This window comes from Panthera leo, chromosome F3, assembly GCF_018350215.1.
Source record: "Panthera leo isolate Ple1 chromosome F3, P.leo_Ple1_pat1.1, whole genome shotgun sequence".
In the NCBI taxonomy this organism is placed as follows: Eukaryota; Metazoa; Chordata; class Mammalia; order Carnivora; family Felidae; genus Panthera; species Panthera leo.
The window spans coordinates 29,501,987-29,523,297 of NC_056696.1; the positions used below are offsets into that span (position 1 = coordinate 29,501,987).

The window sequence follows — 21,311 nt, forward strand, 5'->3', positions numbered from 1 at the left end:
CAGAGTTGCATAAGGACTTAAATTCCCCTTACATGAATTAAAAAGAGAGATTGAAGATCGTGGCGGCACATCTGTAAATGTTGAGGATGATATTATGGGGTGTAATTTTCAAAGAGTTCTTTGATACGACGGTCAGAAGAACTGAATGCTCTATTGATGGGACCCAGTATGGTATTTAAAAAAAAAAAATTTCTTTTCAGAAGCTTAGGGGGAGGAAGGAACTTGGAAAAGTCACTTGTTTTCTTGAGATCGGATGGAACTATTCCGGACAGATGAGACATCTAAAGACTGGTTCATATTATTTGTCAGTTTTGAGTTGTAATATTTAATAGCACTGACTATCAGGAAGCTTTTCTGTTTCACGTAGAGAAATCGGAATTTTAATCTTTGTGGATTCAAAACAAAACAAAACAAAAAACTTTGAAAATAGAAATGTTACCTTTATTCAACAAGCATAGTTTTTTTTTTAATTTGTTTTGTTTTTTTAAATTTTTTATTTTTTTTATTTTTTTTAATTTTTTCAAACAAGCATAGTTTTGTTCACCACTTCTTAGAGGGAGAGCGGAATCCTAACCTAAAACCACTCATTGGACCCCAGCAGTCAGGTGGGCTATTTCCAGGTCTTTGAATATGAAAAATATTAAAAAGTTTTTCTTGTGAGCTCGGGGTTTCAAAGAGGATCCCTTTGGAAAGTTGGCAAATACTTTCCTGGCATGAGGATTGGTGTATTTTTTTTTCCCCTCCACCCAAAGCTATGACAGGGTGGAGTATACTTCCGTGAAATTGCATGTTTCCAAAATAGAATTCACTGTTACATTTTACTGCCGTTAGAATTGAATCTCTAATCAAAAATAAGCAAAAACCAAACATTCTAGAAATAGAATTTCAGCTCGTATTCTCTAATTTAGTCTTCATACAGGATGGAATTATCATACTTTACAAAAGTGCCTTTTGAGCAAAAATGTACCAAACAAACAGTTTCCAAAGTGGTTCACATTTCATTCTCGTTTCTGCAGTCTCACATCGTCACATCCACAGTCTCGTGTGGTAGTAACAGCGTATCATTAACTCTGTTCAGATTCTCGCATAGTCTGGATGGCTTCCAGGAAAGAGCTCTGCCTCTTCAGCCTCTCGTTCTTCAGCCTGCGTCCAACCTGAATGACCGGGAACAATGCTGCTGTTCCTTGCTAGTGAATTGGAACACACTGTTGCCTGGAATGGAATGGATCTGTACTAGAACTTCCTCACATGTTATAGAAGTGATAACTGTAGGTGAAAGTTGGAATCGGCAGGATGAGAAAACTACGATTATTTCGCTGACTTCTGCAAGTTACATTCCTAAAGGGCCCTGCATGATCAAAGGCTCTAGCTATGGCAGATAATGCTAGGGTAACACCTTTTAAAATGCTTCACTCTTTGGTTCTTAAAAGCTGAGCCCTTAGTAGTGCACTGGAGAGAGAACCATGGCGTCAGTGGTCCAAGACAGGAAGCGCGCCCCTGTTGACAGTCATCAACCTCTCCGGGATGTCCTCGGCTCCTAACCAACTTCTGTGCACAGGAAGTGCTTAATAAGTGTGAATATCCACATTTCTCCTGGGCTTGTAGAGCAGAATATGAGTCAGAACCACTCAAGATGGCAGGGAGCGGATGCTAATAGAAGAGATTCAGCGTTGTAGGATTAGGAGAAGGGGGTGAACTTTACCACTTTTCCTGCCTTGAAATTGTATGTTCTGGTTTGGTTTTGGTTGGTTGGTTGGTTGGCCTTTCTTTTTCTTTTCCTTTTTCCTTTTTCTTTTCTTTCTTTCTTTCTTTCTTTCTTTCTTTCTTTCTCTTTTTCTTTCTTTCTTTCTCTTTCTCTCTTTCTTTCTCTCTTTCTTTTTTTCTTTCTTTCTTTCTTTCTTTCTCTTTCTTTCTTTCTTTCTTCTTTCTTTCTTTCTTTCTTTTTCTTTCTTTCTTTCTTTCTTTCTTTCTTTCTTTTTCTTTCTTTCTCTCTGTCTTTCTCTCTTTTTCTTTCTTTCTTTCTTTCTTATCCCATTCCCATTGTACTTTTCTTCAGTAAACTTAAGATTCCTTCCTATCCCGAAATTCTGGGTTTTGTGTTGTTGTTGTTTGGTTGTTTTGTTTACTTGGTTCCGATGTCCTTTAACTTTTCTGAAGAAAGCCGCAGCGGGATCCTCTGGCAGTAAGATGAAGTAACACTTCCTCATAGTTCTTTTCTTCTGATTCCCCTACTTTTGAAAGTGTGATCTTCAGAGTCTAAATGGCTCCTTTTCAAAGGTCTATCTCCTTTCACAATGAACTCTTGACACCTAAAAGATCCTTTGATGACTTAGGACCCTCTTGCTTTCCTAGGTTTCCACAAGGAGGTGTTCAGTTATCTAAGAACTGGCCTGGTTATAAGCCTGAAAGATCTTCCATGAAAGACTCATGGGCAATTCTTAGTCTCTCTCTCTCTCTCTCTCTCTCTCTTTTTTTTTTTTTTTTATTTTGCCTTCAAGTTTATTTTTGGTGTTGTACATTATATAGGTCTAGACAAATATAACAATATATATCATTATAAGGATATGTATCAGTATAAGGATATATATTATTATAATATCATCTTTTCACTAAAAATTTCACTAAAAATATTTCCTAAAAATCCTCTGAGCTCTTTCTGTTCATTTTTCCCCTCCCCCAACAGCCCTTGGCAACTGCTGATCTTTTTATTGTGTCCATAGTTTTGCTTCAGAATGTCATATAGTTGGCATCATAGAGTATGTAGTTTTCTTTGGTTGCCTTCTTTCACTTAGTAACGTGCATTTGAGTTTCCACCATGTCTATTTGTGACTTGATCACTCATTTTTTTTTATTTTACTATCTTTATTTTTATTTTTTTGCCATTTTATTTATTTTTTAATTTACATCCAAGTTAGTTAGAATATACAGTTCTTAGTCTCTGGAAGTGAAAGTTACCTCATACAAATGAGTGGAACTTTTACTGTTTCCTTGAGCCACAAGGCAGGTGCCAGAGGAAAACCAAGAGTCAGGCTAGGGCACAAGGAAAGAACATGGCAGACGATACTAAGGAAGAGCCTTGAGGGAAGGGAACACAAACAGGGAATGTGCTTGGTTACATGGAATGGGAAGTAAGCTTCCACAGTCCATGTTTTCCCTCCTGGTTCAAGTTCTACTGAGCTTTCCCCCCAGGAGATGAACTAATAGTGCGCATCAGATTGCATTTTTAGACACAAATCTGCTCTTCAAGTGAGGCTATAGAACCTGAGCTTTGCCCATCATTGGCAGGGTGCATGTGCCTTGAGGCAAAGGCACTAACGTAAACCATTTCTGTTGGAGCTCTTGGTTTGCCGAATAAAACCATGGAACCTCAGATCCTCAACATGTACCTTGTGCAGAACTTGCTACCTTTTCCCCCTTGGGATGGGAGAAAAGTGGGCAGCAGAGAGCAGGCCCTTATATTATGCGAGCGCATGGGACCACGCTTCTGTAGTGTTAACTCACCTCGGGTGAAACGTTTGGAGAGGTGGAGCTTGAATACACTTGAGCCTGGGGACAGAACTTGAGTGAACAGGTGAAAGAAGAAAACCAGAAGATAACATGTGGCATATTTTAACTGTAGCAATCCAGATTTCTTTAGTCCGTGATGTTTCGATTTACTCTGGGTGTTTCTTTAACTTCATGCACAATTATTGCTTCAAAATGTTTTCATTTACTCTGATTCTCTGCTGTGAATAATGAAGAGACAGGCTATGGCTTCCCCTTTTCTTTCCGTCAAACACGATTGTCCAAAACTCTGCCCCTTCCTCCATCCCCAGGCAGTGCCTTCACTTTCACAGGGTTTTAAGAAATATCCAGCTAGTATTTCCTCCTTACTGATTGCGCACTGTCAGAAACTGCTACTTCATTACCAAAGACTTTTAACCACATGTTCTTATATGTAACCTGTATTCCTATTTGTTGGGATTTAGAATCCATGATGCTTCTAGCCAGCTAAGGATATATATAGTAACTAGGTGAGACAGAGCCCTGCCCACTGACCTCAGGGCACGGAGTGGGCACAGAGATTTTCTACACATACCAGGGACTTGTCTCTAAGAATCAGCACAGGCACTTATATACATTTCTATTTAAAAAATTTTTTTTAATGTTTATTTATTTTTGAGAGGGGGAGAGACAGAGCGCCAGTGGGGGAGGGGCAGAGAGAGGGGGAGACAGAATCCAATCTGAAGCAGGCTCCAGGCTCCAAGCTGTCAGCACAGAGCCCAACGCAGGGCTCGAACTCATGAACCGTGAGATCATGACCTGAGCCGAAGTCGGTCACTTAACCGACTGAGCCACCCAGGTGCCCCAGTATACATTTCTTGATGTGGACGGGAAGTAAAACTCTTGATTCAGTAGTGGAGCCTGTAAAATGATTATGAATATTTTAGGTGAAAGTTAGGCTGGGTATAGGAAGAACAGGGTGTTTTTCTATTACATGCTAAGTTTTACAAAAAAGAAGTCTTAAATAACTCAGCATTGGTCCTTCTGATTTGAGTATAGGTTTTCCCCACCAGAGCCTGACATGGTTGTCTCTACCCTGACCAGCAGACCCAAGAGGAGAGAAGAAATAGAGAGAGACTCTATTAGAGGAGACAGGGAGCCTGATTCCTTCCCTCAAATAGGCATTGGATTGATATGTAATGATATGCATGATAACAAGGTAGAGATAGCAATAATTAGCTCTCAGTGTTTGTTGCCTCTCTCTAAAAGAGTTGAGCTTTGGATCACTCTTGAACTCCCTGCATTGACATGTCCAAGTTTAGAAAAAGTAGAAAGTCATGGTTACCAAGAGCAGAAAGGTTGTTAATATTTGCCAAGAATTGGTGCTAGGAAAAGTCTGTTATAGAGGTGACTGTTTTAAGAGTATGGTCAAGGGAAGTGGAGTCCTAGGAAGAAAGGTTTGGGGTGAGGAGATATCTAAATGTGTAGGTAATTCTAAGAATACAGTCTTATTGGCAAGGAAACAATACAGTGTATTTATTGGTTTCTGAGAGCAGTGGTCTACTTTGAGGTTTGATGTTGTACACGGGCACGTTCTGTTCACCTGCGCTATGCTGGCTTGAGAGTGTACTTCGGGTTGGATTTTTGTGAGCCACGGACCTGTAGGGTTAGCTTCGCTCTCAGAAGCTCTATCCTATCCATTAGCAGAATGCCAAATTATTTGGCTTCTTTGTGTTCTGCTCTACCAAACTTTTGAGTTTAAAAAAAAGAAAAAAATGACATGTTTCTAGAACTTCTTTTAGGAATGCCCCACTGTTGAATGTAGGCTGGACAGCTGTGTTGCTGTGGGCAGCCAGGTGTGGAAGAACATTTTTATTCCTGATCTCTGTTATGCGGAATGGGTCCTCATCAGTATTTCACCCTGCGGACCTACACTGAAATGATTTGATGAGAGTGTTCTCAAACCGAGAATGCACGGGATGTGGCACCTGCCACATCAAAGAAAGATAAACACGGGAAGAGGGCACTTTCCATCTTTAACACGGCTGACCTTTAGCAGCATCACCTGTGCGTCCCGCTGTGCACACAGAGTTTGACACAGCAAGACATCGATGTTGTGGGAACATATTCCAAGTATGTGTTTTTAAGGTTATTTGTTCCTCTGTTCCCATAAACAGGTATCAGTATTACCTGCAAGTCAAAAAGGACGTGCTTGAAGGGCGATTGCGGTGTGCGTTGGAGCAGGTGATCCGACTGGCCGGCTTGGCCGTGCAAGGTAAGGAGCGTGGCGGCCGGCCCGCGAGATCCCATTTTCTGTTTGCCGTGTTGCTGGCCTCTCTGAGAAAAAAAAAGTCCATTTACTGAAACGATCCCTCGGTAAGTCTCACTTTTCATTTCAAGAGACGTTAAAAACGCGGACATAGTGATTTCTGGTGGCAGGCTGGTGGACTTCGCAAGGCTGCTTGCAAATTGCTCACGCTTGTATAATTGTAGTTTTATTTGAAGAAATGGCAGCTTTCATCCTGACTTTAATTAAAGCTACATGCAGGGTTTGTGGAACATTTTCTCAGAATGATTCCACTGCCCAGTGTGGTCATGTTTTGTGGCTTCATGCCGTGACTCTTTGACTTTCACATCAGTTTCAAGTGTGATAGCTTTAAATATTGCAGTCTAATTTATACTCACACACTTAAAGAGAGGAACATATGCATATATATGTATAATGACACCGATAGATAGATAGATAGATAGATAGATAGACAGACAGATATTGCGAAGCAACAAACACATAGTGAAGTACCTTCATCTTTCAATCTATCCTACTTCGATTTATGGGAGCGATTGTTTTTATCATTTCTAAGTTGTTACATATATTTTTACATATGTTTATGTAAAATATGTTACATGACTTTTACATATATTTATACATTACTCTTAACTGAGTGGTGCCTTAATTGCCTTTAGTCATATTGGAAACAAGAAGATAAACTATAATTTTTTAAAAGAAACAGGTTTCCCTTTCCGAGACTGTTTTCTTTAAAATCACTTCGTGTCCAGACGGAATGCCAGCCGCCAAGCCCTTGCTGTGAGGACTGTTGTTGTAGAAGCTGTGAACTGAACTTCCCATCCCAAATTCTGAACTGAAGTTGAACCTTTTGGGTTCTAGAATGTCTAAAGAGGCAGACGTCCTTTGATCTCTTTCATCCCGGAGTATTAGCAGTTTAGCAATTTTTGTTGGACGTACAACTCCAGTAGTTAGCTATCGTTACCTTGTGGATGAAAATACACAAAGTATGTTGTATCCCATCTCTCCACTTAAAGACTGGAAAGGAAAGGAACAGTGCCCAAAACAATACAAAAGAACAGTTAGTGGTCATGAAAGAAAGATCATCAAAATGAAGGAGAAGACCCCCTTTAGTAGGAAGAAGAGAGAGAAGATCCACTGTGTCCCTCCTCTGCAAATTGGATCTTTCTCTTTTTAAAAAGTTTTCTCCTTTCTTCACTTTATTACTCGTTTTGGCCTCTTACTCTTCAGTCATTGGCTTTATCACAGGCCTCCTGGATCCTGGAAGATCCTGGTGTGATAGCTTTCAGGCTAAAGGAAGTTGGTGAACTAACTCTCTGTTCGCTGGGGTCTTGAAGCCAGCCATTCCCCTAGCTCTCATATTTGTAAAATAATTTTCCCAAGAACCCTTGTTGGGCCCTTAGGAAGACACATCCACTTAGTTATACGTCGTGATGAAATACAGTAACTGATGAGTAAATTTGAAGACAGGCCAAGCATGTGATTGTTGCCGTCCTGAATGCCTCACCTAATTGCTCATTAGTTAAATGCTGAGTTTCTTAGGTGCGTCTCTGTCTTCTCAGCAACGTGTGGACGCTGGCCTTGTGTGTGGACTCTTGCATTCTGTATCTCTTGTACCCCAAAGATACCTGCACCCATTTCTGCCTGATGCCAGATCTTTTGCATGAAATTAAGTCTGTATGCAGTTTGATCTTTTTTGAGAGCAGGTAGGATTAGATGCAAGGCATGTATAGATTGATAATATAGACACAGTTTCTTTTTGCATGTGCTCAGACATCCCGTGGTGAGATGAAAACAGGACAAAACAGAATTTTTGGCATCTTGCAACATGTCAGCTTGTTTAGGAGGTGTAAAAATGTGCAGGGTTGCTTGCCAACGGTGATTTACGGTGGGAATTTCCAGCTGCAAATATATGAAAAGTTGCAGATGGGTTTGGCTCTTCAGTTCTCCCAATTAACCTTGAGTTAAAAAGCCCCCTTGGCAGATATTCTTAAGATAATGTGTTGGTGCATATTTAACAAAAACATAAGTATAGGTTTGTTTCAAATTTTTAAAATAGCTCAGGGATCGCTTTCAAATTTCCCCATTTTTTCCCCCAGAAAATTGTGTAATAGGGCTCACATGCTGATATTTACAGTATTGCTAAGTAAAAGTGGTAACAAAATCAAACATGTTGTGGCACCGTTTTTTTTATTGAATAGTGAAGAAATAGGACGAAGTGGGAATAATAAATGTGGCGATAATTTTACCCTTGCTTTATTCCATCTTTAATTTCATGTAATAAACACTACCCTTCCCCCCGCTTTTCTTCTCAGCTGATTTTGGAGACTACAATCAGTTTGATTCTCAAGATTTCCTCAGAGAATATGTGCTGTTTCCTATGGTAAGTGTGATTTCCTTTTTCTTAATTAATTTTCTACCTTCTCTGGGTGTTTAATTGTTTCCTTTGAAAATCTCAGAGGATTTTACATACGTATATTCCCCCGGGGAGGAAAGTCCATGCGTTTATAAAGTGGGGACGCATTTTATAAACAAACACTGAAAAAGGTACTTCTTCCCGCCTCCTCAAAGGCACCTCTCTGTCCCCTGACACCCCTCTCCCCAGTCCCCGTGTCCACCTCTCCAGGGCCATGGCATTCTTCCTAACTTTCTGAACATATCAAGTTTGTTCCCATCCCAGAACCTTCGTCCTTGGGTTTCCTGTGCCTTCAGTAGTGTGCTCCAGATCTTTCTGTGACTTGACGTTGAAATCTTGAGTCAGATATCACCTCCTCAGAGACGACTCCCTTTTCCTTGACCACCTGTATGATACACTCCAGCCATCAACCACTTCCTGCTAAATCACCTTCTATGTGCATTCTTCAGGGCCCTTTCAGTATCTAAACGTGTTCAGTGTTGACAGATTGTCAGCTGGAACGTCAGCTCTGTGGTCCGTAGGCACATACCCTTTCTGTCTTGTTACCGTTAACTGGCGTATATTCTGCACTCGTGAAATTTCATTGAATGAGTCAATGGAGTCAAATGCCCAGTCTTGGGTTAAATTAGGAACGAGGCTAGGTTTTAATCCCGGGAGAATGTATGTTTGCTGTTTGGAAGCTTTGGGGTAAATGAGAAGAGTTTTAATGAGGAGGAATTAAAATGTTTGAAAAGCTATACGTGCTGCAGTATCCTGGCTCTGATTTTAGAAACCCTGATCATTCATCACTTATTTTTTTATCAACTGTTTTGCCCAAAGCACTGGCCTGGGTAACTAACTACCAGGAAATAAAGTTATATAAGAAACGGTCCTTGTTCTCAGGGAAGCGGCCGAATAGTTGAGTAAATAGGAAGTTTGCAAAATCAGAATGCAAAGCCAAGAGTAATAAAGTGCAGTCAGGATTTTATGTGGGGAGAGGTTACCTCTGCTGGGGGGGGGTGGTGGTTAGGAAAGGCTTAAAGACTAATGGTGGGCGAGTTGTGTCTCAGAGGGTGGGCAGGATTGCAGCAGGCAGACAGGTAGGGAACAAGGAATGATCTAGACAGGGAGGGAAAGAGCAGGGGCAGGGTGGCATGAGTGATCGTGTAAGAGTCTGTGGTGAATCTGACTGTCGCTCAGGAGTGGCAGAGGGGAGTGGCAGCAGATGAGATGAAACATCTCAGGGCTCAGAACCCGTGGACTCTGGGGATTTATAGACCCCACACTTTGAGAACCGCTGGATTAGAGCAGTAAGACCGTTTGTGAAAGGAGGTCAGATGAGAAGCATGGTGTTCTGGGCAGGAAGTGATTTAGGTATTATGAGTGACAAGAAGAACACGAAAGCAAAGCAAGAGATACTTTGGAAATCAAATGAGCAGAACTTGGCATCCAGTTGGCCGTGGCACATGGGAGAAAGTAGTGTGTCTGGTGACAAGGGTTCAAGTTTTGAAAGACGAGCATATGTAAGGCCGTAGTCATTATCCCTGTCAGGGCTTGAGATGAGCCTAGGTTGCCGCATACTTAACCTTTATTCTTATAGGTTAGGGAAATACTGCGAGATCTCTGTGGTTTCATGAATAACTCTGTCCTTATTCTTCTTCCCGCCAAGAAAACATCTGTATCGTCTGATAAATCTGTTGTTTTTCATGCCTTGTTAACTCTGCCCATCAAATCGACCTGCATTCAAAGAGATTAGCATATTACTTGGCGCAGAAGCCCTTCATAGGATTTGGTGTCAACATGCTTGAACCAACATCTCTAACATCTCAGAGGCTCCCCAGTGCGCTTGGGGAGACGAAAGTGAAGTTCACACCTTAGAATTTTAGAGAGCGTGCTTTTTGTGCTAGTGGAGACAATCAATTGGGTTGAGAATTTTCCACAATTTTTTTTTTCACCTTTGTCTCCTAAAAAGGTCTTACTCACCTAGCCTTTGGGCAGAGACCAGGCTTCGGTGCTATTTAGAATTTTTTATGGTGATTGCCAGCATGATACTTACGAGTTTGTAGATGTTAGAATGCTTTGGCAGGTCCCAGTGCTATCTGTGAAGGCTGGAAGGAGTTGTGTATCGCACCTTTTCCAGAATATGACGGTCTCCACTGGGCTCTGAGCAAATCAGATACCTAAACAGCATAGACCTCGTTAAATCTCACAGTGAACGGATGAATATGGATATGTTATTCTTGGATCCAAACTTCCCCTCCTTGGGATAGTAGCTACATACATTGTGACATGTGGCTGGCGATATACATCCAAATTGAAGTTACTTAAAGTTAAATAAAATTAAAAATTCAGTTCCTCAGTTGCATTAGCTACATTTAAAAAACACTCAGTAGGGGTGCCTGGGTGGCTCAGTTGGTTAAGCAACCGATTCTTGAGTTTGGCTCAGGTCAAGCTCTCATGGTTTGTGAATTTGAGCCTCACATCAGGCTCTGCTCTGGCAGTGTGGAGCCTGCTTGGGGTTCTCTCTCTCTCTCTCTCTCTCTCTCTGTCTCCCTCTCTCTCTCTCTTTGCCCCTCCCTCACTCTCTGTCTCTCTCTCTCTCTGTCAAAATATATACACTTTAAAAAAAAATAAAAACATTCAGTAGCCGCGTGTGGCTAACCCTGCTGTACTAGAAAGCTTGGATATAGAACATTTCCATCATTGCAGAAAGTCTTGTTGGACAGCACTGAAGACACTGTGACAGAAGCTGATGTCAGTGTGTATATCTGAATTGTGAGTGTTCCTGGGCTTCTGCCCTGTCATTCTGCCCCATGTTGTACCCTGGATACATTGTGGCCTGTGGTCAGGTGGCTCACACTATAGGAGCCAAGCATTCTGTGCCCGTGTCCTGGCTGCCATTTACCGGCTGTGTGAACTTGGGCCGTTATTTAATTTAGTTTATTTTAAAATTTGATTATTTGTCTCACCAAAGCCTCCATTTTCTCATCTAAAAATGAGGATAGCATGCCTACTCCAGCTGGGATAACTAAAGGAGAGAATGCACGTGAAGTACGTTACTTGGCACATGGTGAATTCTCAGGAAGTAGTTGTCCTTGTCATTGCCATCGTCATCGTCTTATGATTAGCATGACCCTCTTGTCTCTGGCATTCAAGCACAAGGAGGCTGAAGACCGTGCTTTTCGGGCAGCAACACTCCACGAATTTTGAAATGTAAGCAGAGGACAGGCAGAAGGTGCAAACGATCATTAACCTGCTCTGTGTGATTAGAAACTCCGGTTTGACAACGTGAAACTTTGTTGCCTACTGAGTTGCCTGTTGAGTTTAGTTCAATAAGCATTTATTGATCACTTACTGCATATGGAGAGCTTATAAGTGGGCATCATGTAAGAGCCCCGTGATAGGCCCGTAAGTGATGTGGAGAAGAGCTGGTGCCGTTAGTGATGAAGAAGAGGGAGGGTGAAGGAGGAAGGGTCAGATGAGCATCCGGATAACTGTGTAAGAGAGACAGTAGGCCAGCCGTGGGGAGGGCTGTATGAGCCACACTCAGAGTGGAAGACGAAAGGCTTGCTACATCCTGCATGGGGGAATATGGAAGCCCGGTCAAGGGAACGGTAGTTGAGACGAAACCTGAAGGACAGGGTGACGTTTCACTCAGTGTGATGGGCCCCTGGTGTTTCTTCCAGGAAGGCTCAGCATGAGTGTGTCAGGAGACATACAAGCATTCTGTTAGGAAGAGGGGTTTGCCTGAGGCCTTGAACCTTTGAGAGAGGAGGCCGGGAAGGGAAGGCCGGGTCACGCCGAAGAGTGGTCTGAATGCCAGGCCCAGGTGTTGACCTAATTGAGCAGGCAGTGGGGAGCCATGGAAGGTTGTAAACCTTCTGCGAGGTTCCACTGGAGAATTCAAAGAGAAGACTACATTCCTTTGGTGGGGGAGGGAAGATGGGATGAATGGCCTTGTTTGATCTTACAAAAGCAACCGAATTCGTCAAATGGCATTTCTGAGGCAGAGCAAAGAACAAAGCGAAGTACACAGGGCACTCCACAGGTGTGCCGCTGTGTACAGGCATGCACTCTGCCATTTTTCATTCACGCAGGGCCGCTCGCGCCTTCCCTGTGGCAGGGCGCATACCTCAGGGAGGCCCCACACACAGATGGAGGCGCTTGAATGGAGTGGGATAGCAGAGGCGCACCTTTGGGCTTTTCTCCTTTCAAAGTAGGAAGCTGAGGTTTCATGGAGCACTTTCTGATCTTCGCTTACCTTTCTTTATTTTCTCCTACGGCCACATGCCTTTCATTAGCTTCTCACAATTAGTACCGCGTTAGGACTACCACTCAATACCCGGATGCACGCCCATCGCTCCCGTGTGCAAGCCACACGGCATCTTTGCTGTTCCCCGACGAAAAACGGTGCTTATTCCCTGTCGTGGACTTGAGTCATTTCAGTGGATGGCTAGACAGGAAAACAGCAAATTAATCAGTTAATGCACGGAAAATAAGAGCTGCCTGCACCTTCTCCGAGGTTTCTCGTGACCATCTGCAGGGCTATACAATTTCCAGCACCTCATTTACACCCTCGTTTTCCGGATTTAAAAGATATTGATTTTTCATGTTTCCCTGATTTGAGATGGGATGTTTCTTGCAGTTTTGAGGTGTACCTTTTTTGGGGGTGGGGTTTCATCCACAGAAAATTGTTAAATTGGAGGCCATCTTGGTATAAATGGTATTCTCGAATCCAGGGAATCGGCATTTGGGATGTTTTCTGCCAAACTTCAGCCCCCAGCCCTCCACCCTCAGTGTCTACGATGAGCCTCAGAAGGCCTCACCAGGACACGTAGCTCAGAGGCCCTTCTGACACCCCTTCTGGAGCTCAGAGGGAAGTGGTGCGTATATCTCTGCCCTCGTCGGTGCTTATCGACCTGGGGCAGATGGTGTGGAACCGGCCCCTAGGAAGGTCTGAGGCAGCTGGCCCTCGGCTTGAGCCTCCCCAGGCTACCACAAGGAATTCGGGGAGCTCTGGAATCACCACGGCTGTCAGAATCTCAGGAACTGGTTGCTCTGGTCTCCCTGTCTTGGAATTACTCCTTCAGACCGTCCATCCCAGACAGTTCTGTGCTGGTAAACGTGTAACAATCCCTGATACATTCCCACTGTCAGCGGAGGGGTGTTGGGAAGAGGTATGTGCGATCGGCTCTAATGCCACGGGAGCCACAGGCCCCAGGGCCCCGGGATTTAGGTGCTGGAGACACCAGCGGGTTCCCACACACCGTTAGCTTATAGAACTCCCTACTTGTAGCCATCATGGCCTCTGCTCCCAAGGGTCTGTCAAGTAACATCTGAATGAGCCCTCTCTGCCTTCTGTAGCTCTGAATTAGTGCCCGGATATTGTGGTGGTGGACAAAAAGGCCAGGCACAGCCCCTTGCTAGGCTCAGCTTTTGAAACGATAATGGGCTGGAAATTCATACCCCGATTGTTAAAAATACGTAAGTACTGACAAAGCAGTTTCAATAAAAGTGAGTCTGGGAGGCAGACAAAGAAAAAGAAGGTAAATGAAAAAAGAGCTGTTCCTGTACCCTCCAGAATTTAGGTGGCTCCCCAAACTATGCCTTGAAAGAGGCATGTTAGTTATAAGTGGAGAACCTAAGTTATAGTGGAGAGCCGTGTTCTAAAAGTAACAACGGACCGTCAGCCCGAAAATGGACAACTTTCGATTTGAAGGAGTAAAGGGGAGATGGCTGAAGTGAGGCTAATCAGGAAAACCTTCTGGAGAACAGAGCTCCTAAGGTTTGTTCCTAACAAACAGCAAATGACCTCAACTGCTTCTGTTTTGATAGGATTTGGCCCTGGAGGAGGCCGTTCTGGAGGAGCTGACCCAGAAGGTAGCCCAAGAACACAAAGCCCACAGGTAGGGCCCGCCAAGGCGCTTGGCTCCCACCCCCGACCCCGGGCTGTGCTCTGTCCGGCACGTGGCTCAGCCCTGTTCCCAGACGCGCGTATAGATTCAAAAACTGTGTGCTTGCCCTGCCTCCCCTTTTTTCTGTTCTTTTTTTTTTTTTTTCTTTCTCTCCCTTTCTTTTTTCCTTTTCTTCTTTCCACACCAGCAAGCCCACACAGATGTGAGGCTGTTAGCCAGGAGAACCCTTCTCTCTGACCTTCCGAAAACTCTGTTGCCAGAGCTGGGGAGACTGGGGCTGCTTGAGTTAAGAGTGAAGACCTAAAAGATCTGCTTTGGATGGGAAAGTCAAGGTCAAGAGGGAGAAGAGGCCCTGAAAACTTGTTATCAGGGCTACGTGGAGCTCTCTGGGACCAGTGGAAAACGAGCAGCCTTCCTTCCGACCTCAGAGGACCTGTGCAGTGGTCCTAAGCTCTCTCTCGTTTTGGCCACTTGGCTCCCAAAATAGCATCCTCATAAACTTTTTCCTTGTTTCTTAACAGTGGAGATTTTTTTTCCTAGGTGGGAGAAAATAACTTTTTTTTTTTTTTTTTAGCAAGCAGCATTATTCACAGGGATGTCTGGAATAATTAGTGTTTATAGGGCTGTGGCTCTTAATTAAATACTTTACCTTCCTCTGATTCTTCCCCATTGAGTAAAGGCTGGTAGGGAATATGTTAATGAATTACTTAGTAATGTACCGCGTCCTCACAGTTGGGTGATGATTGCTCTTCCCAGAACTGGAGCTAAACCACAGCTCTGGAATTTGCCATCAGGAGGGTCGGATCTTCCACTGCCTTTGTTGCTCTTAACCATTTCCTTCTTTGACGCTGTTTGGGTTTTAGTGGAATCCTGCCCTCAGAAGCCGAGCTCATGTACATCAACGAGGTGGAACGTTTGGATGGATTTGGACAGGAGATCTTCCCTGTGAAGGTAACATACCCTGGCCTGTCCTCACTTCAGCTTTCTCAGAATGGCTCAGGTGGTTGGAAAACTAGTGATAGGCAACAGACCAGAGCGACCTGGCTTCCTTATCGCCACATGGCATTAGATGGCGAGTCCTGCTTACTTTAGGTAAAGCAAACACTTCTTAACTAAGAGACTCTGAAGTTTTCCATGGTCTTGGGCAGAATATCTTGTTTGTAAGACAACCGTCTGAGTGAGTACCAGACAAACACCAGCCCATCCACCAGCCCTGGGAAGGTATGCGGTCACGTCCAGTTCTGCGACAGGAAAGCAGCTATTAATATGAAGACCCTACCCAGTAGTTTTCTTTATTCGCTTCTTCTCTCCTCTCTTTGAGCTGATACAGGGATCATCGCCTGTGAGGCAGAGTGAAACATTTCCTGTATGCAAGCACACTTTCTTTCTCGAGTTCTATAGAGGCTCCATTGTGGGTTTCCAGCCCCTTAGGTGTTTTCTGGAAACCGTGCCTGGGAAACTGTTACAGCACATCACATCCTTTGCAACAGATCCACCTCCTGAAGTGGGTGTGGTTGGGGAGGGGGGGTCACGGTGCATGGTCATTTATAGAGTTGGGCCCGTACTCCAAACTCGTTTTCTTCTCTCTACTGACCCACTCTGCGAAAGACGGAGTTTTGTCAGAAACCTAAAGCAACTGGCACATTTCTGCAATTTGGGAGATGGTGCAATTTTAGCACAAACATTTCATTCTAAACTGGCTCCGCTGGCTGTTTTATAAGTGTTCTGTTCCTCCTCTGCTGCACGCTTGCAATTTGCCTTAATGAGAACTGCCCATGTGCATCAAGTAGAACGAGCAGGGTGGCCGCAGCTTGTGGAAAGGGCTAAATGGCTCTTTTTTAGATTTGTTTAATTTTCTTTTGCTTCTCTAATGGCCGCCCTTCGTAGGGTTGTAATCCATTTTCCTTGCAATAATGCCTTATGAAGCCATCTGCATCCCACTTACATTTCAGCAGCCCATATATAGTCATGATATTCTGGGCCATTGAAAAACCAGGGTAAACTTCTCTCCACTTCCAGAAAACTGACTTCTCAGTCCCAGGAAGTCGGGGGGTTCGTTGTGCTCATTTACTCGTGTTGTTTTTGGTCATTCTGGGCTGTGGGAAACAAGAGCAGTGGAGATAGTGTTGAAATCCACTGTGCCCGTTCCCTGATGCACTTTCTGGTATGTTCTTTTGTGGGAAGAGCACAAGGCAGGTACTGTCTACCTTGGTCCGAGTGGGCAGACAGGCACTGCTGACTCACTGCCTGTGCGTGTGACTTAGCTGGGTGTCTTCTGTTTCCCCACGTGTCTGTTCATGACTAAGGTGGCCACCTACCGACCACCTGACATCCCCGGAGACAAGGATGACGGGAGGGGCAGCAGGACCAGTGGGGCGGTGCCGTGATCAGCTCTGAGATAGGTGAAAAGGCAGGCAGGAGAGTGTGCAGGGGCAGACTGAGTAGTGATGGAGCCCCAAGTAACGTACACGGGCTTGCTATGGATATGTTTTAGGGAAGAACATTTCCACGTAGCGTGGGCTTTTCCACGAGCAATTCTTCAAAGTTTCTCAAGGCCGGAGGAGTACCAGTCCACTTCCTGACAGGTCCGCCCCTGCTGCCTCCACACACACAGGCGGGCCGCTGCCTCGGTGGCTCCCTGCGTTGTCAGAGCACGGGGACACAGAGAGGATGCTTATGTCTGGAGCCTCGATCCTTAGCCGAGTGGGATATCAAGCCCCTAAGGTTTGACCGATGCAGCGTCTGGGCCTCGGTCCTATGTTTTCTCCATTGCTCGGCCCTGGTGAACTGCTCCTGCCGCGCCCCCACCCCTACTGGCCCGCTGCACCAATGGATCTACTGGCAGAGTGCCCCAGGAAGGCTTTCTGCAGGATTTTCTTTCCACTTCGCCTCTCCACTTCTCCTGGCTTCTTTTCTCACAAGTGTTTTTCTGCATGTCACCTACCTTGTAACTGCTCCTGACAACCGAGGCACTTCCTTTCCTTCCCCCTCCACCCTCTCCCAGCCCTGTCTCTGCTTTGCATCCAGCCGTTGTCTTGACCTCGCTCTGTCCCTGTTAGAAGAGCCCTGTTCTAATGTGCGCTTTGCTGCACGAGCTGGAGAGACGTCCCTGTGATGGGGCACTGTTGTCTGTGTGTCTTAAACGGGATCAAGGGTTCTGAGGAATGTAGACATCCTTCTCTTCCATCCCGTGTCTAGTCATGCGCGCCTCTCTGCTCCCTCCACAAAGAAGGTATCCCCCAGGGAAAGCAGGGGGCTGTGACACTTTATTCCCCGGATGGTGAGCCTTGTTCCTGCTCTGCTCCCAAGCACGCCGGCAGCAGGTTGGGCTCTCCCAGACAGGAGGCTGGAAGCATCTGACCGGACCAGGAGACCAGACTTGAAGATAAGTCATCTGGGCTTACCTCAGCACAGGGCCCAGCAGATTTCCCGACACCTCTGTAGTCCTCGCGCCCCTCCTGTGCTCATGAAGCTCCCAGCCAGCACTTAGCGTCCCTCTCTGGAACATGAATATGTGGCCCAGCATCACCCCACAGGGTGTCCTTACAGGAATGACAGAGGCCAACGCAAAGAAAACGAAGCAGCCTGGAAGACGTAGAGACTCTGCCGGGTGAAGAACTCGCCGCCCAAAATACCATCCTATGAGTCTCCACTACATTACATCTTTCAAGGGATAGATTGCTTTGGAAAGAGAATGTTCAGAAAATAATTTAAAAGAAAAAAAAAAGAAAGGAAAGAAGAACTCTCAGAAATTAAAAATGTGATATCAGAAATGGAAAATGTAATAGGTTGCAAGACAAAATTAAGAAAATCTCACCAAAAAGTGAAGTTTGGAATGTGGGAGGTGGGAGATAAAATTAGAAGGCCAGCCCAGGATGTCCAACATTGGAATAATGGGAGTTCCAGAAGTGAACAGAGGAAACAAAGCTAGTAATTCGAGAAAGTATCCCAGGACTGAGGGACATGAGGCTCTAAATTGAAACACCAAGCACAGTGGATGCAAATAGACACACACTAGGGCATTAGGCAGGGGAAGTTGATGTCTGTAGGGAGAGGAAATGGTGGGAACAAGTCTGCTGTTGGCTTCTTCTAAAGAGGCTGCAAACAATATGCTCAGTTCTTCAAACTGCGGGCTTATATAATCACACGTGTATGAAACGCATACGTAATCAAACTACACACACGTATAATTTTGATTTAGAAAAAACGTAAAAAAGGTACTAATAGACGTTCGTGAAAGATGAGATCTTAAGTGCCCACAAATCTGAGACAATCCTAAAAATCTCTCTTGGACAGGCAACGTGTAGTGACAAATTCAGATAAAAGATGCATGTATATGTATATAGTCCACTAGGCTGTGCAGCGGCGTGAGTCCCTTCAGGACCAAGTTGCCTTTCGTCCGGATGCTGTCTGTGATTCTTTCATTTATGGGCAGGAAACGGGGTGTGGCCCCCCCGGGTGGGCTGCGGCCCACGTGCTCGGTTCTGCCAGGTCGCCGGTGATCTGTTTCATCACGCCGCTCTTCTGTTGATCTTACGCAGGACAATCATGGAAACAGTGTGCAGCTGGGCATTTTCTTTATGGGCATTTTCGTGAGAAACAGAATTGGAAGACAAGCAGTGATACACAGGTAGTCTTCTTCATATCTTTTTCCTTTTTTCTTTTTCCCCTTGAGGGACTCTCGAAAACCCTGCTCAGTAGGACAGGTATCCCAGCGAGTTGAGAGCCAGATGGTGGGTCAGAATTGAGCTTTTCTCAATTCAGAGAAGATCAGCCCTCTGTGCGATTCGAGCGCTAACGGAGAAATGCATCTCACTTCTCCTCGAGGCCCGTTTGGGGGTGGGGACTCTCACCTGAGTCCAGGAAAGGTGCCCTGGAGCCAGAGACCTGGAGCTAAACTCTGTGAGTCTGGTTGGAAGCAGGCCATCCAGTCAGTCCTTCAGTCCAGAGTGGCTTCTTCCCATTTTCCATCACCCTCCGCCTAACCACATGTGCTAGAAGAGGGAGGACTGATTTTTATATTAAAAATATAATGTATTTATGAAAGTGCATTTTGAAAAGCATTGAATTTGTTATCATGAATTAAAGGAATTTGGTACTTTTTCATCATTTTGCATTTTAGAATTCTTTTTCTAATGCTTATTTATTTTAGAGAGAGTGCAAGCAGGGAAGGGGCAGAGAGAGAGAGAGGGAGACACAGAATCCAAAGGCGGCTCCAGGCTCTGAGCTGTCAGTGCAGAGCCCGACACGGGGCTCAAACTCATGAACCGCTACATCATGACCTGAGCCGAAGTTGGATGCTTCACCGACTGAGCCACCTAGGCACCTCTCATTATTTTGCATTTTAAGCCCTCTTCTCCGTTTAACGTGAGAGACCAGTGTCTCCTCGGGTCACGTGTCCGGGAGCTTGCTCGTGTTGGCATCCGTAGTTGCTACCGTAGTGTCAGTGATCTTAAAAGCTGCATCCTTGCTTTCATTTACAAGGGCAGTGTGGCCAGTTATTTACTGGAAGACGAGCTTTCTTGGACATGCATCTGGTAGGCATAGCTGTGCACCTAGGCCAGATCATCAAAGACAGCTCTTAGAGTCAAAGCAAAGTCCACCTTCTGGGCGTGGATCTTGCCCAGCTGTGTACTCTCTGGATCAGCAGTTGATCTGGGTCATTTTGCAAGTATTTTCCCACCAAAAGCTTCCCAATTGGCTTCCCCCCAAGCCCCGCCCCCCTCTGCCGCTAGGTCCCCACCCTGCCATTATTTTTGTTCATTTATTTTTTTCTTGCTCTGTGAAAGGGGACATTATTGAAACAGGAGTAGGGGGAAGATCTTGGTGGCTGCAGAATAAACTTTTTGACTTTTGGACATATTCAGTCAACTCCATACACGTACAATAAGTTACAAATTGTTCCAGCAACATGCATAAAGTAGGCAGCGATATAACTATGAATTTTTATGCCCATTTAAAGCTGTTCGGGCATTTTGTCCCACACAGTTCTTCATAGCTGAATCAATGCTTCATTTTCTCCTTGAGCCTGGAGAAGTAGACAAGTCTTACGTTTCAGTTGTGGAGGTCAGATAGAAGAAAATAGCAGTTTGAAACTCTGCTGATGGTAAGCCACTCATAGGCTTGGTTCGGTTCCTTAGGAACTGCTTCCGGACTTCTTCCTCCAGTCCTTATCTCAAAACCCCTACAGGCTGGGAATTTACTTCTGCCATGGTCTGCCATGGTGTCATGGTAATGATGCCCCTAGGGGAAGTCGCATCATGGAGGAGGAGTGGATCCAGAGTTTTGGCAGTCGGTTCGAAGGAATGGAGCCTGAGGAAACCAAATATCTCTTATCTCTAGAGACCTTCATTGAGGAGCCTGTAGCTCTGGGTCGTGTAGATGTAATCTCTTGGAATTGTTAGTCAACCGACAGCTCTACTGATCACCTGTAGAGAGTATGGCCCCAGCAGATGTACGTAAACACAGTTGGTCCTGGAATAATGGAAAGGTGACTGGAGGAATGCCCGTAAGCCCCAGTATGGAACTCGTGCATCCCCAGTGAGCAGAGTGAACGTGGCTAAGTCCTGTACTCGTTTGTGCCTCAATTGTCTCATCTCTAAAGGAGGAACAAAAATAGCTGCCTTGTCTACCTTAGAGAGTTGATAAAGGAACCGTACTCTATACAGATGGGAGGCAATATTACTACTTTTAATTCTCTCAGCCAACATCCATTGCATGTTGAATGCCGGGTGCTTGGCTCCGTGCTTGGAATACAGACACGAAGACAGCAGAATCTCTAGGCATGGCGTCTTAGGGCTAGTCTGGCTTAGTTTGGGATCTAGTCACAGAGGTCAACAGTTGTAATACCACGTGGTGACCGATAGGGGACTATACGCATGCGTGCTGTCGGGACGAGAAAGCGAGAAGGTGACTTCTGAGCTAAGTCTTTAAGGAATCATCTAGGCAGAGGATAGGGCAGTGAAGGTTGGCCTGAAGAGGGAATTGTAGATCGGGGCACAGAGTGAAGGTAGACAGTAGTAAGAGGCGGCTACAAACTGACTCCAGGCAGAATGGGAAACTACAGCTTACCTTCCCGGGCACTTTCTCTTGGTGGCATAATCAGTCTGTAGCCTACGCTGCAACACAGAATCTATATGGATTCTTTGGCCTAGATTCCTGGAAACACGTGACTTTGAAATAATATGCTCCTCCATATGCTTTGCACTTTGGA

General features: G+C 44.9%; 1 protein-coding gene across 2 annotated transcripts in view; it reads left to right on the forward strand.

Annotated features, from left to right (window-relative positions):
• The window catches only part of PTPN14 (protein tyrosine phosphatase non-receptor type 14), a 178,311-nt gene that overhangs the window by 116,688 nt on the left and 40,312 nt on the right, over window positions 1-21,311 (forward strand). For both annotated transcript variants that reach the window (XM_042924812.1, XM_042924813.1), the window contains 5 exons: window positions 5,661-5,758; window positions 8,104-8,171; window positions 14,019-14,089; window positions 14,962-15,049; window positions 18,640-18,728. In XM_042924812.1, the coding sequence (XP_042780746.1) occupies window positions 5,661-5,758; window positions 8,104-8,171; window positions 14,019-14,089; window positions 14,962-15,049; window positions 18,640-18,728 (414 nt within the window). The remainder of the gene's footprint in view (window positions 1-5,660; window positions 5,759-8,103; window positions 8,172-14,018; window positions 14,090-14,961; window positions 15,050-18,639; window positions 18,729-21,311) is intronic.